Here is a 26518-nt window from a genome sequence, read left to right on the forward strand (position 1 = left end):
GGTCTGACATTCTCTGGATCCATGCAGTAGTCCAGAAGCCCTTCGAGGGGCCTCTAAGGTGGGCAAGAGAGTCTTAGAGCTCAGATGAGGGATCCCAATCTCCTGGAATAATCTTGTGTGGCCTCTTGCTGCTGCTGCTGCTTGGCTGCTCAAAAAACCCAACTACTCAACTCAACACCCACACCGAGTAAGCGCAGCAGAAACGTTGGCTGTCTGTATTCCTTGCATGTTACAAGTAGGCAGATTGAAGCTCAGAGAAGTTAGGCAACTTGCCCAAGGTCACACAGCCGGCAAGAAGCTGTGCAGAGAATCACACTCTGCCAGAATGACCCACAGTTTCCATCCTTCGGCCTGAAGGCCGCTGAGTCCATGAAGCACTAGCCTTCCAAGGACGTGGAATTTCTACTCTGAGTCTCTGTTTCTACTTGTATTTGCAACTCCCTTGACTTTATTTATTTTTTATTTTTTTAAATATTTTTCTTTATTTATTTGACAGAGATCACAAGTAGGCAGAGAGTTAGGCAGAGAGAGAGGGAAGCAGGCTCCCCGCTGTGCAGAAAGCCCGACTCGGGACTTGATCCCAGGACCCCGAGATCATGACCGGAGCCGAAGGCAGAGGCTTAACCCACTGAGCCACCCAGACCTCCGCCTTGACTTTATTTAAACAGAGGGCATATTCTTATTCTTGCTAAAACAATGTGGTCTTGGGACCAGAAGCATCAGCATCGTCAGGGGAGATTTTAAGAATCCAAATTCTCTGGCCTCGCCCCAGACTGGGTGAATCGGCAGCTCTGGGGATGGGCCTCTCCAAGGTGATATGAGTGAAAATTCGAGGGCACTTGCTCATGTCTCAGAAAGCCAAGTCCCTGAGCTTAATTAAGTCCAACAAGCATTTCCTGAGCTTGCTCTCGGTGGCTCAGAGACGAGGGCCCCAGAAACCTAGCAGTGAGGTGAAGGAAATAGACATGAAACAGGATCTGCCCCAGAAGCTACAAAACGGTGGGAGTGGGGGGGCAGAGACAGGGGTTGGGGGCTTGCAGGTCAGGGATGGACCTGAATGAGGCATCAGAACTGTCTGCGCAGCTCTGAATGCAGGCACCCAGGGTTATGATCAGACAGTTCTGAGGTGGGCCCAGCATCTCGACTGCTCAAAGCTGCCCTCTCCTGAGACGGCTCTGGGGGCTTCACAGCCAGGCTTCGGTCGAGCTTGGCATCCAGGTGGAGTATGACACTGTTTGCAGTAAGAAGATGCCACCCACCCTTCGGAAGAGGGACTGCGGTGGCCTTCCCCCTTCCTCAGCTCACTCTTGGGGATTTTCAAGCACCTTCTGCGCTCTGTGCCCCCAGCTGACCCCTGCCCTCCCCAGTGCACCAAAGAGGACCAAGCCCTCATGCTTCTGCCCCTGCTCACTTCCCGACTTCTCACCCCGTTTCTGCTTTTCCACCCCGCGTGCTGGTGCTCTGCATTGTGCACCCCGGAATGAGCTGGAGAGCTTAAAAAACACAATCTATACATACACAAGTTGCCACTGTTACCATGTGCGATGTTTGAGACACACTAAAAATAATATATATAAAATTCCAATTTCACTGTATTTTAGGAGAGTCAGAAGCAGTGCTGGGGACCAGGTTTAGACCCCCCTGGACAGAGGAAGGGTTGATAAGAGCCTATAAATGCCAGAGCTGAAGCCTACTTCCCGAGCCCCTTCTCTCATTACGCCCCCTCTAAAAAGCAAGCTTGGGTCCCCAAGATCACACTCACCCATCAGGGAAGTCTTGCCAGGCTCCTGCCCTCCCCTCAGTACCAAGTTGTTACTGTTATTACAGTCCTGGCTCTGATTAGTGATTCTGGGGCCTGATGCCTCATGAGCCACGTACCTTGCTCAGACAACCCACGCATTCCCCTCTTTGCTCTCCTGGCCCAGGGAGTGTCTAGATGCAGCAAGATGCCACCTCTGACAAAACAGAGCAAGTCTGAATTAGGAAGGAACCCTACGCAAGGCACAGCAATCTACAATGAACTGCTTACACGCTCGGATTTTCCTCAACACAAAGCAATTTTGCTTTCACCCACTGAGAGTTCAAAAGCAATTGCCAAAATGCTGTATTACTTCCTAAACCTTAAACCAAAAGGCATGTGGAGATGTTCTCAAGCACTGATGCCTTTTCACCCGCCCTCTTACTGTGAAGACCCAGCACCAGATGAAGCCACCGGTGCCAGAGCCAATCCAATCAATGTGCAATTTTATTCTGGAAGATTCCTTGGTTGACTGATCAGGTTCTCTGGCATGATTCATAGTTTCTTACTCCAGACTCTGGTTACACAGGGCAGAATCCAGCTGAAACTGGCTTAAGCAAAAATGGCAAAAGGATAGGCTCATGGAAACCCACCTTCAAGAACAGGCCTTCAGGAATAGCTGGAACCAGGAGCCAGAATGCCATCAGAATGTTTTCACCTCTTCTCTGTGCATTTTGACCTCCTCACCTTCTACAGATCCCCCCTCTCCTGTGAATGGGGTGATAGCCTCAGGTGGCATTTGTCTTCTGATCTCTGCATCCAGGCAGGGAAAGGCTCTTTCTCCAACTTGTTAAACAACAACACCACCACCAAAATCCCTCAAGGTTAGACCTGAACATGGGGCACTGCGGCACCAACCTTGGACCAATCATTTGCCAGGAAAGTGGTATCGAGTAGGAGGACAGAAGCTCCCTAGAAAACCTTCTAGAATAGAGAAAGGAGGGGTTCCTCTCGAAAGGGCCAAGTCCAGGCATAACTCCTAGGGAAACTGCAATGAGACTGCATTCTATTTTGTGTCTATGACAGATGCCATCAAAAGGTTCAAGTCACGTGGGCAACTCCACGCCTTGGGCCCTGATAGCCCTCCCACCCAACATCCCACCTTGGCTTTGTTTCACCAGCAGTATGACAGGGAGATTCCAAAAAGAACTTTTGTGTAGGTACCAATGCACGAAGATGCCAAGAGAGATTGTTCCAGAACCCAGCAGACCCTCAGCATTCATGGCCTTCCCTGCCCCATGGTCTGTCACATAATCTAATTTATGACTTTGCTCAGCCTGGAATTTAAATAGTATGTAGGGCTGGCTTGTGGGAGCAAGATCCCCCGCTGGTGTGTGAGTCAAGCTTGCGGTCCCGGACCCACCCCTGCACCTGGCTTTGATACTTTCTGCCTATTGGGACAAAACCACTCCACTGGGGTAGGTTTTATTTTTTCATTGCTAGGTGAGGTGGCAAATGTGGCAAGATCCACGATGGTTCTTCGTCACAAATAGAAGTCTCTCGTGGCAGGGCATGTCCATACAGCTCTGGGGACAGTGACCAGCCTCCTGCAGGGGAACAACAGGCAGCTCATCCTGGACCCCTCTGCCCATCAAAGGCCCCCAGCGGTGCAGACACCGCACATCCAGAAAGAGAGTCGGGGGAGAGCCCATGTCGGTTCCTCAAAACCTCGCACCTAGAACTGTCATAGGACTTGGTTATTCCACTTATGGGGTCTACACTTTGAAGACCTGAAAGCAGGTCTGGAGGAGCTGTCTGTGCCCACATCCAAGGCAGCGTTATGCACAGTAGCCAAAAGGTGGAAGGAACCCAGAGTGGATAAGGAGTAGGGTGAGCGCAGGCAGCCGAGCATTACTCAGCCTTAAAAAAGAAGCAGTTTCTGACACCAACTCTGACACAGACGGCCCTTAGGGACATCTCGTGAAGTGAAGCAAGCCAGTGGCAAAAGGACAGACACTGTAGGGTCCTGCTGAGGCTTGGTTCCTGGAGTAATCTGATTTGCACAGTCGGAGGCAAGAACAGTGGTTGCGGGGGTGCTGGCAGGGGCCGGGGACTGGGAGTTAGTGTTTAATGGGACCACGCTGCAGTCCCGAAAGGAGACGATGCCGGTGGCGGTGATGGGAGCAGGACAGTGCAATCGAGCACGGTGCCCCAAAAATGGTTAAAACGGTACCTTTTCTAGTTGCGCGTATTTTTGCCACATTTTAAAAAAGTACAAGCGGGAGGGGTCTGAAAATGAGGTTTATTCGAATGGGGAGCCTGGCACAGGAAAGCACGTAACTCCGACGTGCCGAGGGAGGGAGGAGTCCGAGTTCACACACGCAGAACCGCAGAGACGCAGAAGTGGGAGCACGTTTTCCCCTTCCACTCTCCGGGCGCTGGGCTCCGGCTGCCCTGCTTCCTGCCCCCCAACCCCGCACAGCCCTCCCATCGGCAGCCAGCCCACTACCACCACCACGACGACGGGTAAGGTCACGACTCCCCTTCCCTCTTGGCAGCATGGAAAGGGTTTCCGACGGACTGTCAAGGCCTCACTTCTAGTCCCTTCCCCTTTCTTGGCCCGTTTCCCTGGGAACGGGGAGGAAAGCGGGCAGAGATCCCCAGAGTTCCTTCTGGGCAGATGTTCCCCGCTGGGTGAAGTGGGCCCCCCACCCCACCGCCCAGATTGACCTTGCTTTTACGGTTGTTTCCTGTTTTTGTCCTCCTACTTCCTCTCCTGCTCTGCCTTAGGGTGACGGATTTAGAAGCATGGGGCTGCCTTCTGGTCGGCGGGCCCATGTGGGTAAGGCTTGAACCGTCAGAGCTGTGCAGAGAGAAAGGAATCGTCCCCTTCTTCTTGGGATGGCATCTGGGGTTCCTGATGAATCCCTTTGATAACTTTCTTACTATCAGTCTGACACAGGTTTTGCTAGGTGATTCCTCTTTTACTGCTGCTATAAGTGACGTGCTTTCAAAATTATGTTATTCTGTGTTACTCATAGACATAAAAGCAACTTGTTTTTGGATACTGATCTGAAACCTAGTTGGCTTGCTAAAATCCCTTGTAATTTGGAATCGCTTGTGAGACCATTCTTTTGGATTTTCAACCCACGCAATCCTATCATATGAAAACGCTGATAGTTTGTCTAGGACTTCTGGAGCAATGTTGAAAATAGCAAAGATAGTGGGCATCCTCCTCTGGGTCCTGCTTTTATAGGAAATGCTCCTGAGATTTACTCATTAAATATAATCCATGCATAAGCTTTTTGTAAATTCTCTTTACCAGCTTAAAGACGTTTCCTTCTAGGGGTGCCTGGCGGGCTCAGTCGGTAGAGCATGTGACTCTCGATCTCGGGGATGGCAGTTTGAGTCCCAATGTTGGATGCAGAGATTACTTAAAAGAAAAAAACGGTTTCCTTCTAATCTAAGATCTTTTTCACGAAAGGATATTGAATTTGTTTTCTTCTAGATGATCCTATTTTTTCTTCTTAAATCTGTTAAGTAAGTTTTTAGTTTGGGCTCCTTTAAAGACAAAGCCTGGAACAAGGACTTGGGTTCAGGTAGGTTATTTGAGAGGTGATCCCAGAAAGCCCGGAGTGAAAGAGCAGGGGGACAGAGAGGGGGAGAAAGAAAAGCCGGTTAAAGGTGCGTGACTGATGTCGTGGCCACAGGCAAAGGGAGCTTGACTCCCGCTCAGAGGAGCCTGCCAGGGGCCTCCCACAGTCGCCCAAGGAGTACAGGAAGCTGAAGCTCATATCATCCTCTAGCTGGTCCCTCACTGGGGGAGGGATGTGTCTTAGGGAACTTCGCTCACACTTTTGGGAAACACTTAGCAGGCTGATATGTGGCTTCTAAAGCGTTGAAGAAGACTGGGGGTAAGAAGCAAAAAGAAACATGGTACAGGGGCGCCTGGGTGGCTCAGTGGGTTAAGCCACTGCCTTCGGCTCAGGTCATGATCTCAGAGTCCTGGGATCGAGCCCCACATCGGGCTCTCTGCTCAGCGGGGAGCCTGCTTCCTCCTCTCTCTCTGCCTGCCTCTCTGCCTACTTGTGATCTCTCTCTGTCGAATAAATAAATAAAATCTTTAAAAAAAAAAAAAAGGAAAAGAAACATGGTATAAACTTGAGGCGGGACACTGCAGGGCGAGGGAAGTCTAAGTCTGTACGAAATTATCCACATTAAGTACTACTGATATCAGAGGAGGACAGAAGTGGTATGACAGAGCACAAAGTCTTTTTTTTTTTTTCTGGAGACTTTATTTATTTATTCGACAGATAAAGATCACAAGTAGGCAGAGAGGCAGGCAGAGAGAGAGAGAGGGAAGCAGGCTCCCCACTGAGCAGAGAGCCAGATGCAGGGCTCAATCCCAGAACCCTAGGATCATAACCTGAACCGAAGACAGAGGCTTAACCCACTGAGCCACTCAGGCGCCCCACAAAGTCTTCTATTACCGGCATAATAAATGATATCTGTGGGTTTTCTTCTATTGTTAAGCCACATCTGCATATCTGAGATAAATTCAATTTGGATATGATGTGTATATTTATACACTGCTACATGTATTTATTTAGTTGGCTAGCATTTTTCGTTTAATTGTTGCATCTATATCCATGAGTGAGACTGGCTTCTAATCTTTCTTTCTCATCCCGCACTGGTCTCATTTTGATGTTAAGGTGAAGGTTACCCTGGCCTCGTAGAAGGAGTTGTGTTCCTGCTTTTTCCATTCTCAGGGAGGGTTTTTATGAAATTAGAATTGCCTCTACTTAAACTTGCATAACACCATCTGGACCAGGTGTTTCCTTTGTGGGGAGATTTTAAATTATGGATTCAGGGTTTTTTTTTTTAAGGATTTATTTTATTTATTTATTTATTTGACAGTGAGATAGCACAAGTAGAGTGGCTAGCAGAGGGAGAGGGAAAAGCAGGCTCTCCACTGAGCAGGGAGCCCGATGTGGGGCTCGATCTCAAGACCCGAGGCGAAGGCAGCCGCCCAACCAACCAAGCCACCCAGGCGCCCCTGTTTCTTTAGTAGTTATAGAACCATTCAGACTTTTTATTTTTTTATTTCTTCTCAGATCAATTTTAGTAAATTTTATCTTTCTAAGATTTGGCCTGCTTTGCTTTTTTTTGTTTGTTTGTTTGTTTTTTTTTTTTTTGTTACTTATTTATAGTGTTTTAAAATTTTTATTTGTGGTAAAATACACATAACATAAAATGTACCATTGTAACCATTTTCGGGTGTAGAATTGGTTAAGTGCATTCACGTTGTTTGGCAGCTAATTCCCAGAGTGTTTTTGTCTTGGCAAACTGAAACTATGCAAAGACACAAGTTCACTTCCCCTCCCCCAATCACTGGCAACCACGTCAACCTTCTGTTTCTGTAGGTTTGTACTGTCTTCGTTGTAATCCTCTCTTCATTCTGAATAACGAATAACGGCGACTTGTGCCTTCTTTGGTTTGTAAGTAGATTTCCCCAGAGACTTGCCCGCACTATGAGCTTCTCCGGAAAACTTTTGGTTTCATTAATCCTGTCTACCATAGTTTTGTTTTCTATTTTGTTGGGTTTTGCTCCTTATTTTTCCCTTTTGCATTTACTTTGTTGTTCTGTTTACTTTGATTTCTGCCCTGATCTTGATTCCCTTTTGAGTCACTTTTGGGTTTTCTTTGCTGTTCTTTTTCTAACTTCTTGACTACCTCCTAAAGATTGAATACTCATTTTTGACTTTTTTTTCGAATGCAAGCATTCAAGGCTATCCATTTCCCTTCAAGTGCCACTTCCGATGCATCCCAGACATTTTAATATATGTATCGCTCGATGCGAAGATTTTTTGAACGGGTCATTGCAATGTCTTCTGTTGACCTGTGGGTCAGAGTACGTTTTCACATTACTGAGTATATGGGGCTATAAAGCCTTTTTTTTTTTTTTAAGATTTTACTTATTACTTATTTATTTAAGAGAGAGACAACAAAAGAACATGAGTGGGGAGGAGCGGGAGAAGCAGCGCCCCCTACTGAGCAGGGAGCCCAGTGCGGGACTCAAACCCAGGACTCTGGCATCATGACGGGAGCCGAAGACCATGCCACCCAGGTGCCCTAAAATCTATCTTTTTGAAGAGCTTGTGGTCTCTAATTTAGGTGCAGATCGAGCTTTTAAATTATGTGTTTCAACTCATCCATTCCTCACACTCTTGTTTGTCGGCTTCGTTATTCCTGATTGAGCACGTGCATTACAATCCCCTGCTGTAATCATGGTTTGATCTCTTTCTGGTTCTTTCAAGGTGGATACTTACAAATTTAGAAGAATTTTAACTTTCTGCTGATCTCTCCCTTTAGTCCAGACATTCATGCTATCCCTCGTATTTTTGTCTTAGACGTTCTCTTTCTCTGATATCAACAGAACTTTCCCAGCTTTCTTTTGGTTAGTGTTTGCTGGGTATATTCTTTCCCAGCCTTTGACTTTCAACCACCCCATACTCTTATGCCTTAGGTGTGTCTCATAAACACCAGAGAATGGGGTTTTGTGGGGGGGGGGGGGGTGTGTTTTTAGATTTTATTTAATTATTTGAGAGAGATAAGCAGGCTTCCCGCTGAGCAGGGACCCTGCCCCACCCCCTGGCCCCCAATGCTGGACTCCATCGTAAGACCCTGAGATCATGCCCTGAGCCGAAGGCAGACAGACACTCAACCGACTGAGCCACCCAAGCACCCTGGGTTTTGTATTTTCATGTTTTAAAAATCTAATCCGAGATGAGAATTTAGGAACGACTGAGTCCACAACTTCCACGACACCCTACTGAGTAAGAGTTGAGTTTAAAAACCTGTATTTTCAACAAGTTGGCAAGAACCCTAATCCAGAAGTTTCTCTTCTGAGCTTGTGTGTTTGAGCTACTTTTAAAAATAGAATTTATTTTTTTAGAGTAGTTTTATCTTCACAGCAAAATACAAAACAGCCTCCACGCATGTGGAGACTCCCCCTTCGTCAACACCCCCCACCAGAGGAGTATATCTGTTACCTTGAGTGATGCTACGCCGGCACTTCATCAGCACCCAAAGTCATGGTTATATCAGCATTCAGTCTCGGTATACGTTCTATGCCCTAAATATCCTCTGTCTTCTGCCTATTCACCCGTCCCTCCATCCCGACTCCCAGCAACCACCGATCTTTCCTAATTTCTCCTCTCCTAGCTCTATCACTTCTTAGCTCCATGACCTCGGCCTGCCATCAATTCACCTGAGCCCTACTCTCTCTGTTGCATAATCAGAATGCAGAATGGTTCCTTATTTTTGTGTGACATTAAATAAAACAATGTATTAAAACCTCGTTCAGTTCCTAGCGGAGAATACACATCAACTGTTAGTTTCACATCAAATGTTAGTTTCCCATTCCTTCCTCCGTTCTCTTAGAAATCGGAAATCAAGTTTTGCTGAGAACAGGATGTGGCTTCCACATCCAATCAGATTCCCCTGTGATGGGGGTATCACCAGAAATCTAAGCAAGGGAGGACACAAGAGGTTACTGCCTCCCAGACCCTCTTTCTCCATCTTGGGAAGTCCCTCCCTTTCTGCTTCCTGACGGGATGGTTCCCATCCATATGTTATCCGTCCTTTCGGTCCAACACCTCTGACCTACATCTGATAAACGGTCAGGGCACACTCTGGCTTTAAGCTGTCTGAGAGCTAAAGTGACTCAAAACTCAGTTGCATGTGCAGGAAAAAGCTTGTCGCCAGGGCCCCAGAGGGAATCGCGATCCAGGTCATGCGGGTCACGTGAGACCTTGTCGTTTCCAAGGGAATTGCCCTGAATCCCATTAAAAGTTTGAAGGTTTAGGGGCACCTAGGTGGCTCAGTGGGTTAAAACCTCTGCTTTCGGCTCGGGTCATGATCCTGGGGTCCTGGGATCGAGGCCCGAATTGGGCTCTTTGCTCGGAGGGGAGCCTGCTTCCTCCTCTCTCTCTGCCTACTTGTGATCTCTGTCTGTCAAATAAATAAATAAAATCTTTAAAAAAAAAAAAAAAGTTTGAAGGTTTATAAAGGCAGCAAGCCCAGGCACTATTCCTCTTCCTGGCTGTTCTGCTGTGACTGATTTATGAATACAAGGCATTGTCCTTGCATAAAATCCAGACACCGGACAGAAATAGGTTCACACAGGGCAAGGATTTTCTTTTTTGTAAGATTTTTTTTTTAAGATTTTATTTATTTATTTGACAGAAATCACAAGTAGGCAGAGAGGCAGGCAGAGAGAGGGGAGGAAACAGGCTCCCCTCCGAGCAGAGAGCCCGAAGCAGAACTCTATCCCAGGACCCTGAGATCATGACCTGAGCCGAAGGCAGAGGCTTTAACCCACTGAGCCACCCAGGTGCCCCTAAGATTTTATTTTTAAGTAATCTCTACAGCCAATATAGGGCTTGAACTCATGACCCTGAGATCGAGAGAGTCCCATGCTCCCACTGACTGAGTCAGCCAGGTGCCCCCTCAGGGCAAGGATTTAAAAAAAAATTCTATCTGAAAATCTCTTTCCTTTAACCATAGTTAAATTTTTCATCTTTATTGGGATTATTACAAATTTGGGCTCTTCAATACCATCTTCTTAAAAATGTACATTTGTCCCTCTTCTTCCATTCCTCTTTTAATTCTTTTGACTGAAGCTTGTTTGTGTTCACGCCATTTTAACCTTCTCTAGGGGTTTAGAGCTTAAACACTCTCTGCTGGTTTTTCTTGAAATTTTACCATGCTTGTTATAGCTTAAAGTATATCCTCCCTCCCGAACAATGCAGAGTTTAGAAAGCTTTAACTGTAATCCTCTCTTAAATATTATTGCCCAGAATTTTAGTTTTGAACTTTTTAAGACTTCTCAAATTAAATATTATAAAAATTACATATTTATCTTCCATATTCCTTTGCCATTTTATTTTCCCATGCTTCCTTCTTGCATAGAAAACTATCCTGCAATCATTTTTTTCTTCTGGACGCACATCTTTAAAAATTCCTTTAGTGAAGGTATCTTGAGGGTAAACTCAGTCTCTGCTTATCTTTCTCTCATCTTGGTTCTTGAAAGATGGTTTTGTTGGGAACACAAGAGAAGTCGTTGGATTAAGACCCAGTCATGATAAAACCCTTCCCCACCCTGTAAAGAGATGAGTTCACTCCCAAAAACCAACACACCAATCTCCATTCCCCTCAAATGCTCCTGCATCTTAACGCTTCCAGCTTTCTTGTCCCCTCCACTGGAGAGCTCAGAGACCTAAAGATAATGGCAGGGACTATTTGGTAGTAGAACAGAGCTCCAAGAAGGAGCACCTGAATTTCTTCTCTCATCAACATCATGGTTGGGTTCCTGTCATCCCTGGGCATCTTCTTGGTGACAGGAAGTGTTGGTCTTCTCTCTTCGTTTGGAAGCGTCTACCTTGGCCTTTTAGGGTCTGATCATCAAGCTGCCAAATCCACTTCACTCTTTCTCCCAGAAGGCCTCACGGCCTCATGCAAGGACAGCACTTCCGCCCCCAGCACCGCCTTCCCAAGTCTTCCCCAGAAGTCCCAGGAGGCAGAACGAGGCTCCAAGTAACGCCCATTTCCCAAGGACCCTGACTCCCGTGGGCAGGTTTGAAGGGCCAGGACCTTCCAGCTTGGAAAGCTTTTTCATTTCTGCCACACAGAATCATCACCAGCCCTGCCATCCAGAGGCCACCTGGCAGCCAGCACGTGACCTGGGACAATTCTGAAGCACCTTCCCTCCACTGAGTCAAGTTCCTTTCTATCAGCTTCTTCACTTGCTGGGGGCATAAGGGCCGACAGCTGCTGGCTCATGGGGGCCTCTGCTAGGATCAGAAAGGGAAGGGCTTGTTCCTACCAGTTCTGGTTCAGAAAGTCCCAGAAAAACCACTCCCCGGATGGGGCGCCTGGGTGGCTCAGTGGGTTAAGCCGCTGCCTTCGGCTCAGGTCATGATCTCAGGGTCCTGGGATCGAGTCCCGCATCGGGCTGCCTGCTCAGCAGGGAGCCTGCTTCCTCTCTCTCTCTCTGCCTGCCTCTCAGTGTACTTGTGGTTTCTCTCTGTCAGATAAATAAATAAAATCTTTAAAAAAAAAAACAAAAAAAAAACCACTGCCCGGTTTGAGGGCCCATCTTTGGGGGATGAGGAGCCCTGGTTGGCCTTGTTAGGTGTTCAGCTCAGCTCCGTGGCCTGGGGGTCAGCAGAGACATCACCAGGAGAAAGGTACACTGGGCACAAAGAGAAAGACCCCCTCCGATCCAATCTTATCTGGGTTGTACACCAAGACAAACTACTTCTGTTCATTTACTCATCCCTCCCCCCCCTCCCTCCATCTATCCTCTTACTGGACAGTTACTCAGCATCAACTCTTTGCCAGGTACAACCTACCATATCCGCTCTAGAACAGCAAACAGCTCTAGAATGAGCTTCCACCCTCACGGGGGCGGGGCAGGGGCGGAGGGGTGGGGGCAGGGGGGCGGGGTTTAGGCCAGCAGGGGGCGGGGGTGGGGGACGTTGATGTGTAAGCTATCAGATGCAAAACCACATTCCCTAGAGATCAAAGAGGAAATGGTGGGTGGGAACAGGGGCTGACCAGCTTAAAGCAGGACCTGTGGGCCCCAGAAGCTTCTGTGGAAGACTGGTGGGGATGGAGTCTGGCTGGTCCAGCTGTGCGTGCCATTGGGATTCACAGGCACAGACCCTTCCAGAAGCTGTTTGGAACTCCCTGGGCAAAAGACAGACAGACACACACACACACACAAAACACCCCCCATAACCACCACCACCACCATTACCCCCGCCCAGCTCCTCGTGGCAAGGAAGGCCCAGCAATTTCCTCTGCTTCTGCTCTCTTGCATTTCTCTCTCAAGGGTCTCCTGGGGATGTAGCTTGTAAGAGCCCCTCCTTTACCCTCCTTTAGCCCTGCTCTCCTCTCACTCAGAAAGACTTCACTCTCTCCTCGGGATGTGACCTTGGGCAAGTCCATCACCCTGTGCCTCAGTTTCCCCATTGTTAAGATGCGGACAGCGAGAGGACCTACCTCACAGAGGTACACTTACGACCGTGCTGACCCGGAGTCAGTTCACTCTTGCAGGGTTTTTGTTATAATTTCTGCTGCTGTCGCTGCCCTCATTATTATTACTCTGACCCACTGGAGACCACAGAGTTTCCAGCACGGCAGCACCCACTGTCTGAGCCCTGAGGCCGCACCCTCTGCCTCTCCGTGGGCTGGAGGAGTGTTCCCTGCTGCGCCGCATGGACTAGATCCCAGGCTGGGGTCACAGCTCACTCTCCATCCTCTCTCTGCCTCGCTCTGAAGCAGTGTGGTCTGGGGACATCCCCGCATCCAGGCTGACCGGCCGCCCTTGCACACCATACTCGGTGATGACAGCCTTTGGCCTCAGCAGCCAAAGAGAAGGACACAACTTCACAACCCAGGACCTCACAACCCAGGAACAGAGTTGGGCTTGAGCCCTGAAAATGCTGGGGCCCCCCTTGATAAAGCAAGGAGAATCACTCCTCTCCTGCCTCTCCCTGCTGGTCCCAGGGACTCCTGCTTCCGGGAGTAGGTGACAAAGCACTGTAATGCCCCCCTCCCTGGACCAAGGCTCCCCTGAAGGGTTGGGGGGGAGACACCATATAAGCCAGGCCCTGGAAATGGAGGCTGGGGGGTTGGGCTACAGCCCGACCGACTCCCATTACCTCTGTCAGCGCCTGGGCTGCTGGGGACTGTCATGGAGCTCTTCCCTCAAGTTGTCCCTATCGGCTGGGTCAGGGAGGGTTGAGGTCGTGAGCCCAGTGGGTGTGGAGGTTTCAGTAGCTGTGTCAGGGGGCAGTGGGGGTGGCCCCTGGAGCACCTTCAGGGCCTGCCCGGGTGTCCTTAGAGAAGCCCAGCTCCCGGCCCGCTTTGCGACAGAGGCGGCATGTCCTGGGCAGACCTGATTTCAGATATTCTGTTCCCAGAAGGGAACTCAATAATGTAACCTGTGGGATTGGGGGTTCTCAGGTCTGGGGCTTGTAGGCCTCACTGTCCTTTGTGTGCACACAGTGCCCCGAGCCCCATGTGCACACACAACCCTCGCACACATGCGAGCCTGCCACTCGCCCTGCCCCCTGCCCAGCAGCATGGCGGGAGGCCAGGGTATACCCTGGCTTATCGGCTCCCTCCCAGCTTCCTCTGCCTGCATTCCTGCAGGCCTGGAGCTCTGAGAGCTGGCCTTCCACGTGGCTTCCAGAAGACCTCTCAGATAATGAGAGGAAATGTGGTCATCAGCTCATAGAAGGCTGGGGTTCCGGGCTGCGGCTCTAGGCCACCACTCCCTGACCTGGGTCCACCATCTCCCTCCAGGAGGCCCTCGGCTGTTCCCAGCAAGCCCGTGGATGCCCCTCGAGATGTCCCCTTTTGGATGCTGGGGTCTGCCCACCGCCCTTCTTGCCCTGTTCTGCTGCCCAGGTGAGCTGGTACCCGGGGTTCCTGACTTGGCACGTGCCAGCCCATAATGGGAGCTGCCGGTCCCCTGGCATCTGGGGTGGGAGGCCGGGCTGATCCTGAAGTCACTGAGGCTTTGAACACAGAGGGAGCCCAGCCTGGGCACTAGATGCGGGGCCGGCCGTGTTCCCCCATGATCCTGGATGGTGGGGGAAGCCGGCCTGTGGAACAGCAGGCTGAACAGGCCCCATGGCTTCAGGGCCTGTGGAAGTGGCAGGTCGGGGAGGCTGAGGGGTGGGCTGTGTGAGGCCTGAGGCCGGAGGCGATGCTGGCGTTCTTCAGATGTGGCCCAGGGACGGCAGGGGGCAGCAGAGGACATGGCCTTTTGACTACTGTCCAAGGGAGTCCTCTAGGGAGTCAGGGGACTGTGGAGGAAAGTGCTACCGTGTGCTGAGCCTGTTTTGGACAACCTGCCAGGTGCTTTTCAAGGGCTACCTCACCACAACCCTGCAGGAAAGGGGTTACTAGCCCATTGGACAGATGAAGAAACAGGTTCAGAGAGAGAAAGCACCCTGCCCAGGGTCACACACCTCAGGATTCAAATCCAGCACCGTCCACCTGCAAAGCTCCTTTCTTGCCACTTCATTATATGCCACTCGCTGAGGGCTGAGTGGGGACATGCTGGTGTGGAGGGAGCACAGGACAGGCCCAGCTGGTTGAGATCAAGGACCTCTGAGTGGGAGGTGAGCTCCGAGGACTCAGTCTTGATGCATCAAATACTTCCAAATGTCCGTCACACACGGGGCATTGTGCTGAGCACTGAGGGAAATCTGGGCCCTGCCTTCTAGAAACTCTACCAGTCATTGGCAAGGTGGTCCCATTACCTTCCTGAACTACTCTCCCCCTGCCTTCCTCCTTACTGGGCTCTACCCCATCCTGATCTTGCTGGTCCCCAAGCACACCAAGCATGCCCTTGACCCAGGGTCTTAACTCTGGGAACACTCCCTGCTCCCCAAGTATCTGCGGGGCTCACACCCACCTCTTCCATGTCTTTGCTCAAATGTCGATGCCTTGGTGAGGTCCGGACTGACCACCCTATTAAAATGGCAACTCCACCCCATTCCTGTCCTGCCTCAGGTACTGATCTCTGTCTGACAAGCTGGCTATCTCACTTGCTGATTATTGTCTGTGTCCTTCGTGATAATGGGAGCTCTGCAAGGGCAAGGTTGGGTCTGCTTGGGTCACTGCTGTGTCACTGGAGCCTAGAACAGGGCCTGGCACACAGCAGGTAATCAAACAGTATTTGCAGAAGGAAGGAAAGGAGGAAGGAAAAGCCCAGAGGACCCAGTCCACCTCCATCTCTGAGAGGCCTTCATGGAGGGAAGGGGTATTTGGGCTGGGCTTTGAAGATTGCATAGGATCCCTCTGCATGGAGAGGGAGGCTGTGCGCGGAGAAGACTCATCCAAAGGTGGGCTGGAGGAAGAGCACCCAGAGGTAGGGAGATGGCTGTGGGGCAGCCTCTGTGGTCTAGACCCGGGCAATATGCAAAGCCTTGCCCACAGTCTAGACACAGGCAATAGCAAGGCCTGAACAAGAAAAGAGCAGCAGAGGGGCCATCTCTGGCCTATCTTCTTGGGCACCTGCCCCGTGATCAGACTGCCAGCAGGGGGCAGGGCAGCAGAGACCTTTGCTGCCCTGTCTTTCTGGTCTTCCAGGGTCTGGGGAGGAGTTCGAGGTCCACATGTATCCGGAGCAGCTGGTGGTGGAGCCCGGAGGGTCCCAGCTGATCAACTGTAGCACCAGCTGTGCAAACCCGAACATCGGGGGCCTGGAGACCACGCTCACCAAGACCCTGAACCAGTCTGGACCCCAGTGGAAGCAGTTCTTGGTCTCCAACATCTATCAGGACACCGTCGTCCACTGCTACTTCTCCTGCTTCGGGAGTCAGAAGTTGAAGAGTCTTAACGTCAGCGTGTTCTGTGAGTGCTGCCCTGTGGGGCCCTCCTCACCAGGCAGAGCCCGTGTCTGCTGTCTGCAGAGCTACCCTGGGCACTCGCTCTGGCCCCCACCCCCCGGGGCTCCTGGGGTGACAGGGAGCCAGACCTGCCCGTGGGCTTGGAATCTGCTCACAACCTTCCCTGGCTTCCTCAAGCCTGCTGGCCACGCCAGCTCTGTGGCTTGCTCAGAAGACAGTCCAGGCAAGGTTTGCACAGATTTACAAGTCATTTCCCCACCATGCTCACAGTCTCCTCCCTGCTTAGTAGCAGCCCCATCACCAGACACCCCCTACCCCCCCCCCCACAAATAGCAGGGTGCCAACAGAAGGGCCACCATGCTCTCCAGTCACCCCTTTGTCTCACGGAGAGGAGGTTAACCCATCACCTGGTGCTTTTATAGTCCTTTTTTCCTTTTTTCTTTTTTTTTAAAGATTTATTTATCTGAGAGAGGTGGGTAGGGAGAGAGGGGAGAGGGAGGGAGAGAGAACCCGGGCCAACTCGGGGCTGAGTGTGGAGCCAGACGCAGGGCTCGATCTCACAAGCCTAAGATCATGAGCTGAACCGGAACTGAGCGTTGGATGCTTAATAAACTGAACCACCCAGGCACCCCTGCTTTTATATTCCTGAGGGCCCCTGGCAAATGTGGAACCATCCCCCCCACATACACACCTGCACACAGGCCGGGGAGACCTTCCCAGAGGGCAGGATTCTCTCAGCATCTCGGCACCAAGGCTATGGCTTGGTGCTCCCCATGACCAGCATCAGGGGATCAAGTGAAAAGGAACATGTCCTAAATCCAACATATGACCTCGGGGTGAGGGGGGCAGGGTATCCAGGCTACCACTGAGGGTCCCGTTTAATAGACAAGGGATGGCAGGTCTAACTAAGCAAGGCAGGTCAGACTCCAGCCCCCACCCCTTAAGTGAAGACCCCACAACTCTTGGCCCAGTTCCAGTGAGCACTCCCTTTTTAGTCTCAGGACAATGATCTGGTGAGCTGTTTGATATGGAAATTTGTTTGATTTCTGGAAAAGAAGGAGACAACATTTTTTTTGTTTCTAGTCAACTGTACAATTTCTAGACCTCCTCTTCATAGACCCCTGACCACCTCGATTCTTGATTCCAGAAAACGTCATGTTGGTAAAACTCCCAGCCCGTCCATCCTCCACCTTGTGCTCTAGAGCAGGCCGGGCCGGGGCCCCCCTCCCCATGTCTAGCCGAGGCCCCGAGAACACAGCAGTGCCGGGGGCAGGGTGGGGAGCCTGGGACTACACGCTCGCCCCGACCAGCTCTCCCTCCTCCTTCCCTACAGACCCTCCCAAGCAAATGCTCCTGAAGATACAGCCCACGTGGGTGGCTGTGGGAAAGTCCTTCACCGTTGAGTGCCACGTGCCGGATGTGAAACCCCTTGAGAGCCTCACTCTCACGCTGCTCCGTGGCAAGGAGACCCTGTGCAACAAGACCTTTACGGGGGAGAAAAATGACACCCAAGGAGCCACGGCCACGCACAAGGGCATGGCTCACAGGGAGGACGGCCGCCACAACTTCTCGTGCCACGCCCGCCTGGATCTGAGCTCGCGCGGCGGGGCCATCTTTCACCAGGTCTCCGAGCCCCAGATGCTCAAGGTCTACGGTGAGGGGCGCCCCCAGGATGGGAGGGGTGGGGGAGGACAATCGCTTTCTGTTCCTTAGGGGAGGAAAAAAGCCTTCAGCACTCCCTGCGCCGGCTCAGGGGGCAGGCACCCAGGGACCCCGCACTGAATCCCGGGGCTTCCCTCTCACTCTTCCCCGGAGCTCTCTCTGAGTGCCCAGTTTGGAACTGAACTAGTTGCTTAGCAATGAGTAAACTGCGTGACCTTGACCAAGGCACCCTCCTCTCTCTGGCCATGGCCCCTCTTTGCGTTCAGAGGTTGGGCCTGGAGGTCCCCTGGAGCTCCTCTATTCCGTGGCTCTCGATGGTCAAGGTGTTCCCTGTCTCCGGAGACTTTGGTAGGATTGGTAGGAGCTCACTCGGCTCTGCCCAGGGCAGGGCTGGGCTTGGACCATGCTGCCATCCAGGCCACAGTGGCCAGCATATGCTGGTGCCAAGGGCCGGTGGCAGGAGAACATCCACGGCCTCACCGAGGGCTGGCTGGTAGCCCGGACCCCACCTAACTTTCCCCGAGATCCTACACCCTTGGCCATTCCTCTCTGCAGCCTAGGTGGCGGTGAGGCATGGGGAGGTGACAGGCAGACACTACTCCCCCCGGGCCCTGCCATCAGGGACCAGGGGACATCTAAGACCCCTGCCCCCTCTTCCCTCCCCAGAACCCACGCCGGACAACCAGATGGTGGTTATCATCTCCGTCGTGTCGGTGCTGCTGTTCTTGTTTGTGACATCTATCCTCCTGTGCTTCATCTTGGGCCAGCACTGGCGCCAGAGGCGGATGGGCGCCTACGGGGTACAAGATGCTTAGGTGGGGCCCAAGTCGGGCCTACTGGCACAGCCTACATGAGTGGCACGGCCACCGCCGCAGCATCTGCTGGAACTCAGCGGGACTCCTCAGGATTGTGGTCTAGCCCTGGCCGAGGACAATGGGGTCGTTTCCTTTACTAGTCTGCATATAAACATGTGGACCCAATCCTGTGCCTCCATGTCTTCTCCTGGGATAGAACTCCACAGCCAGGAAAGGCAACCACCGGGCCTGAACTTCTCTCCCCAAAGGTCTCCTAAGCCTCCCTCAAGCTTCTCCCTCACAGGGACCTTCCAGAGCCCCAGCCAGCCCAGGCCCTGGGGTGTCCCCATGCTGACCAGCCCAGGCACCAGATACCCATCCTCTCGGAGCCCTGAGTGACTCATTTCTCCTGAGGGACGCCGGGGGAGACACGCCCTGGCCCAGGAGGGCAGAAAGACGTTCCGTTCCTACTTGGTACTCGGAGACTCAGGCCACTCCTGCTTGGAGCAGGGCGGCTCTGGCTTCTTTTGGCCAAAAGAGCCAGCTTCCTGTGGCAAGGGTGGGCCCAAGGGAACTGGCTCAGCTCCAGGACCCTCTGAGCCAGGCCTCTCCCCCATCGCTCTAGGCGTTCAAAGAGCTTTACACAAGTCCTCCCTCACCTCCTGCTCTGTCTCTAGGCCACCAAGACCCGACAGCACTGCCATCCCAGATAGGGGTGAGTGGAGGAGGTCAAGGGAGGGCTCTGGTTCCCAGACACCCAAGGCCCCCCACCCGCGGTGGCTTCCCAGCTCTGGATGTGCTTAGAGGGGCCTGTGCTCCGGGGCAGAGCTGAGGCCAGTTCAAGGTCTCCATGTGGTGAAGAGGGTTTTGATTCACACAGGAGAGGGCCTGGCTGTGGTTGAGGGGTTGTGGGGTGGGTTGGGGAGGGCTGCCAGGCATGGGTGCAGAGTCGTAGGTTCTAGAGGGGCACTCGGGGGCTCCAGGGCTCTTTCCAGCTCTGCAATGAAGCTGGCAGGGTCCCAGGGCCGGTGTCTGTCCTCATGGTAGGCTCTCGGCATCATAGTAGTCTGGGGAGAGACGACACCTGTGTCTTGGCTCCCGCCTGCCTAACAGGGCCCCAAGGAGTGAAAGGGAAGGGGATAGGCCAGTGGCCGGCAGCAGTGATGACAGGTGCTCCCCTGCCCCCAACATGGCCCTCCTGGCCTCCTGACCCATCCCTGGGCCCCACTGTCCACCCGCCCTGCCCCTACCTGAAGCAGGGGGCACATCCGCACCCACAGTGCCTGTGGCACTGGGGGGTGGGGGTGGGGGCACGGTTACAGCTCTCCTAACATGGAGGAAAGAAAAGAAAGACCCCCCCGCATCAGAAGCGGTCTCTAGGGCCTTACCCAGAGGTATCTTCACCCACGCCCAGCTCCTAGTGGGCTCTTCCAGCCCAGCCCCAGAGCAGGACCTCGGCAACACCCAGATCCCCTGTCCTCACTTACCCCTTCCTTTTCCAAGAGGCAGGAGGGCAGTGCTGAATCCTGGCTGTGTCCTGCAAGTGGGGCTGATGTTGGGGGAGGGAAGGGGAAGAGACCGGCCAGGGTAGCGAGGGGCCCAGCATGGGCATCGGGCAGGGCAGGTAGTGGTGGTGAATCACCAAAGGCCCTTCCTCCAGGGCTCGCATCTCCTCCTCCTCCTCCTCCGCCTCCTCCTGTTGACCCTCCAGGTAGACCTGGGGATTGGGGGTCAAAGGGAGGAGGGAGGATGAAATAGGACCCAGTGTCCCCACCCCCACTTCTCTGTTCCTCTGATTTCCCCAGGCGAGCATGATAAACCGGCTGCCCTTTACTGAGCAGCTACTGTGGGCAAGTCAGGTACTTTGGAGACGTTTTTTCCTTATTTTGCAGGAGGGAAAACTGAGGCTCAGAGAGGTTGAGGAACTTGTCTAAGGTCGCCCACTAATAAGTGGCTGAGCAGGGACTGGAAGAATCCAGGTATGACTCCAGAGCGAGCGGGGTCAGGAGGCCAGTGACCCGCATCTGGCCTTGCCCCCTGCCCCTGGACCCACCAGCCCCATCAGGGAGGTGGGGTGCTCATCCCAGGTGCCCCCGAAGGCCAGGGTGTGAAGAGGGCCAGCAGCCTCCACAGCCTGGATGGTGGACACAACCTGGCCTCCTCCAAGCGCCAAAATCCTACGTGGCTCTCAAGGACTGGTTCCAAGGTCACCTGCTCCTCCAAGGAGCCCTTCCTCAAGCCCCAGTGCGCGCATGTGCGCGCTCGCTCGTACCTTTCTGCTCTCCCTGTGTTGGTCGGGCTAAGTCGCCTTGTATTCATAGTTATTCATTTATCTTTTTACTTGTTCAACAAATATCACCAGAGCTCCTAATAAGTATTCGGCAACCTGCAGACTCTGGGTACAGGGTGCCTATTCTCCTGAGCCTGCAGTCTAGTAGGGGGTACACTGGCAGGGAGACCTCCTTGAACACAAGACCTGAGTGCTCTGGATTTGGGGACTCCCACTCCATGTTGTTTTGGGGCCCTGGCACATAAGATGCCAAAGGGACCCAGTGGGGACAGCTGTACTGTTGCCTGATTCTTTTTCTCCAGGATCCACCCAAGGTGGATCCCCACCCTTGGACTTGCAGGTGGGTGACGCGGTGGCACACCTGCACCCCACCCCCAGCTGATGCACCTGCGGGTGGCAAGAGGCTGGTCCTGGGTTGAGCGCCGCGGCCACCAGCCCGCTCAGCAGCAGCTGGTGCATCTGCGCGTTCTGCAGCAACATCAGTTCCAGCAGGTCTGGCGGACGGACGGGAGGGAAAGGGGAGTTCAGCAGACCCACGCCAGGCCTCCCACTGCCCACCGCCCGCTCCCAGGGCCTTACCTCCCCCGCCCCACCCCCCAACGCCCAGCCCAGGACCGCGCGGGAGGGAGGTGCTGCGAGGGCGCCCAGAGAATGTCCGAAGCAGAGTGGGGTACCAAGGCGGGTGAGCCCGGAGTCTCACCTTCCTTCAGTCCACCGGGCTGCGGGGTTGGCGGTGGGACCGCCCACACGACGGGCTGCAGGACCGTCACCCAGGGCTGGGGGGAGGGAGAGACTCAGCTCTGCGTGGCCGGCAAGGGATCGGACCAAGTTCTCCCCACCCCCTGCCCCCGTGCACCCCGCGAGTGGCCTCGCCCCGCCGTACCTCGTTCTCCTGCCTGCCCGCACGCCTCCCGGTTCCCGGAGTCTCCCGGGCGGCTGGAGTCGCTCTCTGCACCCACCCCACTTCCTCCAGGGTTCTGTCCCTCCGGGGACGGCTCCCCAGTCAGCCAACCCCCCAGGCCTCCCAGGTAAAAGCCGGCTCAGCCCTCACCGTCCGGGCGGCACTCTGCGGTGGGGCCTGACCCCAGCTCCCTCCAGTGCCGGAGGCCATGCGGGCACCTGCGGGTCGGGGTTACCTGGGCGACGAGGGCGACGCCAAAGTCTCTTCCCACGCATGCGCAGGTCCCTCCCGGGCGCCGGGGCTCCGGGCGCGCTCTGCTCTCCTCACCTTGGCGGAGGGGTAGCGGGGAACAAGGAGTCCCCAAGGACTCCCTGCCCCAGGAGGCCGCTCCCTCTGCCGGATGTCCACCTCCAACACCCCTGCGCCGCCGAGCTCCCTGGTCCTCGCTGTACCTTCCACCCGTGCGCACTTCTGGGACCAAGAATGAGTGAGGGGCTGGGAATTCCGGCGCCAAAGCCAACACTTGGTTTTCAGGTCCCAGGATTGGCTAGGGTGATGAGTTAAGCAAGAACAGAACATTCTGTACGCAGGCTGGGCAGGGAAGGGCAGGTGATTGAAGGCAAAGGGTGTGTTCTCCGTCAGTCTGAATCCGAGGGGCATCCTTTGGGCCAGGAGTGGTTTCTGGAGCCGACCAAGGACGGAAACATCAACCAAGCTCACAGAAAAGGCTGGGCTCTGGCCAGAAACAGGTGGCTGGCCCCATGACACCCCCCCCCCCCCCCCCCCCCCCCCCCGTGGCTTTTTGCTCCCTCTTTCCTGGCTGCTGCTTGACAGAGGTGGAGAAGCGTGGCGAGATCAGCACCAGTGCCCCCATTATTATCCCACATCCTGGAAAAATGACCAAAGCATGCATTCTTTTGACAGGAAGTTATCAAGGTCTTCTTGGCTTCGGAACAGGTGAGGGGAGAGATCTATTTCGGCAGCTGTGACCATCCTAACATAGGCCCTGAGCAGCAGTCAAGGAAAATCCAGACAGGAAGCTGGGATTAGCGCCCTTGAGTTGTCTTTCCCCCACCCTCTACTTCTATTCAGCTCCTCTTCTCGGGAGTTCTGGTATCTAGAACCACAAAGACCATTCGGACCTCCTCGCTTGTGTCTTAGTCCCTGGGTGGGGACCTGTGGGCAGAGCTTTAGCTGGGAGTCTTACCACTTCAGTGGCCTTCAACAAGCTGACATCCGGCAATTTGGTGGCAGGCCTGGATGGAGTGGGAGGAGCCCAGAGGGGCATCTTTCCGTCTTTCCTTCTGCACCCTCATGGCAGCAAGAGGGGCAAAACCAGTCCTTGTGTTTAGCATCAGCAAAACCTTAACCCAGGAGTTGCCCACAAGGGGCCCTTCTGAACACTGGAGGCACAGTGGTGTATTCTGGCTGGTCCCAGCATTGTTAGGAAGTGAAAATGTACTCAGGAGAAGGGAGCGAAAATACAAGGCTCCCGCGGGAGAGACCTAGAAGAAGGGGTCATATAGAGATGAATTGATCACTGAGGGATAGCGTTCTCAAGCGGATCATCTTGGGATGGGGCCAAACCGTGTGGGAGAGAGAGAGGGCAGGCCAGGCTGGGGACACAGCCTAGGCAAAGGTGTAGGGTCAGGCATGGAAGGCCTGTAATGATGCAGTGGGCACATTGTCTGACTGTGGTGCAGGGTCTGGGCTGAGAGAAGTTCCAGCAGCCCAGCCAGAAACAGGTCAGACTCACAGGCCCCGTCAGGAATTTACGCTGTGCCATGTGGGTAATAGAGAGCTCTTGGTGCATTCTGAGCAGGACAGAAATGGGGGGGGGTGATGTGTGCACGGCCATGTGTTAGGAAGATTCATCTTGTTCCTCACGTCTTCGTGTATGTCAACCAGAATTAGGAAGAACAAATGTCTGACGGGGATGTATCTTCCCAATGGTATACATGGTATACAGTTGGTTCCTGAACTCACCTACAGCGTCTCCACCTGGGGATATTTTCTGGCTACAGGTGAGGCAGGCCAGTGACTTCTGGCCAGAAGCAACCCTGATGCACTTGAGGGACAGCAACTGACAGTAGAGCCCGCTGGCCTCAGTGGGGCAACTCTGGGAGAATCCTACCCCCCGAAGTCTGTCAACACCTCCCTGTTTCCCAGTTACAACCTACTTACCAAGAGAATATACACTTCATTGGCTTTTTTTCTTCCTCTGTCATTTCTCCACTCCTCCACGGTGAGTGCTTCCTGGGAGCTCCTTCCAAATAAACTACTTGCTCCCAAATCCTTGTCTCAGGCTCTGCTTTTGGGGGAATCCACACTAAGACACCAGCCCCCCATTCTCTCTGTCTCTGTCCCTGGGCTGCTAAAAACTCCTGGAAAACGTAGTCCTAGTAGCTCTATGATAAATCTGTGTTCAGTGAAGTAAAATAGCAAAACAGATGCTGAAGAAAAGTCATCTGATAGTGTAAGAGCCAATGGAATAAACTGAGGCAAAACTGGCAGCAGGCAGACCCGCTGGAGGCCACCATCCTCCTCCCTCTAAAAGCAGCCCAAAGGGGCGCCTGGGTGGCTCGGTAGGTTAAGCATCTGCCTTCTGCTCAGGTCATGATCCCAGGGTTCTGAGATCAAGACCCACGGTGGGCTCCCTGCTCAGAGAGGAGTCTGCTTCTCCTCTCCCTCTGCCCCTCCTCCAGCTTGTGCGCTCTCTCTCTCTCAAATAAATAAAATCTTATAAAAAATTAAAAATAAATAAAAGCAGCCCAGAGCAGGCTGAAGGCAGCTGTGGAAAACAGGCAGGGCTTGGCGATTACTTCAGTACCTCAGACATAAGATCGTCTGTTGAGCCCACACGTGTTCTGGAAGATAGGGCTGAGGTAAAATGGTCTGGTTTCCGTATGTAAGTCGAGTTCTTTGTCAAAGGAAACCGAAGCATTTGCCTTTTGAAGAATGGCCAAACTGCATTTGTTTATCTGCCTGAGCTTTTTTGCTTATAGATCTGACATTAGTCTGACGGGAGGAAGTGACTTTCCAGCCACTTGGCTGGCCCACTATTACTTTCTTTGAGGCACTGAGCACTCTACCTGTTTCCTTTTCATTTTGTCCCCATGAGGACTCTCGTTCGTATCTTTGCTTTTGTTTTGTTTTGTTTTGTTTTACCGGGTTTTTCTTTTGTTTGTTTCCGAGTGTCCCACAGCAACATATATCAGAAGTCCTCCCTGTTGCCTCCGTAAATCTATTTCTGGGAATAAACTAAACACAGCAAAAGATTTCTCTTCAAGTGTGTTCATCACAGTGTTATTTTTAAGGGTCGAAAATTGAACATACCAGTGTCCTCCAAGAAGGGAATGGCTATATAACTGAAGGCAAGTCACTCAAAGGAAGCTTGCGCAGTCATTTAAACACACACACACACACACACACACACACACACACACACACAAAACATGAGCTCCTTCCTCTCCTCCTCAGATGGGAACGGAGAGAAAAGAAAAGGACTCTGGTGGAAATTTCAGTGTTTCTTTTTGGTACAGATGAGGAAGTGCTGAGCAGAGACGACCCGACTGCAGGCCCTTTTCTTGGGCCCTGGTCCTAATGGGACACTAACTGGAAGGAGCTATTTACATGACTGACTGACTGGCTATTTTGGGAAGGCCTTGAAAATACCACAGTAAAGAAATTCCAGTTTTCTTCTTCAAGGTTCTGACTGTGTTGTTTCTCCAGATTGTGGCTCTCCTTGTGAGCGGTGGGATGGAGCCCTGAGCCCCTCCCCTACTCCCTGGAATTGGCGTGCCGCCAACCATGGAGGAGCACCTGCTGAAGATCCCAGGGAGTCCCCCTGAGTGAATGGCTCAGGGAGGAAACTGAGGCCCAAGTGGGGGTGAGGAGTGGAGGGTAGTGGCCAGGACAGGATACGACAAGGTCAGGGTAGGATTTTCTGAAAGGTGGTCCTATTCTGCAGAATTCTTGTGTTTGTGGCCAACTGAAACTCAGCCTAAACTGGCCTAAGGAAGAGGGATGCGTTTTGGTTCACGTGATGGGGGAGGACGGTGACAGGGCTGCTCTGTAGTCCCACTGACTCAAGGGTCAAGCAGGGCCTTCAGGTCCCTCTCTCATCTCCCTCACCTGTGTGTGGTGTTCTCGTTCCTTATCCCACAGACAGGCTCTTCCACTTGGTGGGAGACATGCTTCAGGCACCTTCAGACTTACTTCAGTTACTCTACACAAACTTAGAGAATCCTGAGGAGAGACAGATTATCTTTCTTTTGTATGGATACACAAAAATCCCCAGGAGGGACTATGATTGACCCTACCTGTGCCACATATCTACCTTTGGGACCAACCACTGTGGCCAAGAGCATTGACCAGACCTGGGTGACCTGGCCACCTCCATGGCCAAGGTGGAGGGTGTAATCAGCAGCCATACCAGAATGACATATTTAAGGTAGGGAAAGAGAAGTTCCCCAAAGGAAGGAGGAATATTGTCATTAAGAGAGAGAGATATTCATTCTTCTTGGGCTTTGGGAAAAAGTCTTATTTCACATACAGCTTTGGTTTTCCAGTCAGTCTTATTCCTAGTCCAAATGACACCTCACGTAAATTAGAAACATTAGCCCTGTCCTCCAGATAGTTTGATACCATCTGCTAGACAATTATCATCTTAAACACATGAATCTACAATGATAACAAATG

At 52.6% G+C, this 26518-nt stretch overlaps 2 protein-coding genes across 4 annotated transcripts; one reads left to right on the top strand and one right to left on the bottom strand.

Annotated features, from left to right (window-relative positions):
• Positions 1 to 4097: 4097 nt before the first annotated feature.
• Positions 4098 to 18812, top strand: ICAM2 (intercellular adhesion molecule 2). Its single transcript, XM_059380689.1, has 5 exons — positions 4098 to 4264; positions 14114 to 14218; positions 15911 to 16174; positions 17504 to 17824; positions 18499 to 18812. The coding sequence occupies exons 2-5, from the start codon at positions 14146 to 14148 to the stop codon at positions 18645 to 18647; spliced, it is 807 nt and encodes a 268-aa protein (XP_059236672.1). The 5' UTR covers positions 4098 to 4264; positions 14114 to 14145; the 3' UTR covers positions 18648 to 18812.
• A 92-nt stretch (positions 18813 to 18904) lies between these two features.
• On the bottom strand, positions 18905 to 25087 carry PRR29 (proline rich 29). 3 transcript variants are annotated; one of them, XM_059380692.1, is made up of 6 exons: positions 21968 to 25087; positions 21617 to 21692; positions 21304 to 21410; positions 20114 to 20343; positions 19877 to 19953; positions 18905 to 19693 (listed from the first exon to the last, which is right to left on the bottom strand). In XM_059380692.1, the coding sequence occupies exons 1-6, from the start codon at positions 22025 to 22027 to the stop codon at positions 19665 to 19667; spliced, it is 579 nt and encodes a 192-aa protein (XP_059236675.1). In that variant the 5' UTR covers positions 22028 to 25087; the 3' UTR covers positions 18905 to 19664. The 3 variants fall into 3 exon arrangements, with proteins under 3 accessions (XP_059236675.1, XP_059236676.1, XP_059236674.1); XM_059380693.1 differs by lacking the exon at positions 19877 to 19953; XM_059380691.1 differs by having other exon boundaries at positions 18905 to 19953.
• Positions 25088 to 26518: the final 1431 nt, after the last annotated feature.

Source organism: Mustela nigripes, chromosome 16, assembly GCF_022355385.1.
Source record: "Mustela nigripes isolate SB6536 chromosome 16, MUSNIG.SB6536, whole genome shotgun sequence".
In the NCBI taxonomy this organism is placed as follows: Eukaryota; Metazoa; Chordata; class Mammalia; order Carnivora; family Mustelidae; genus Mustela; species Mustela nigripes.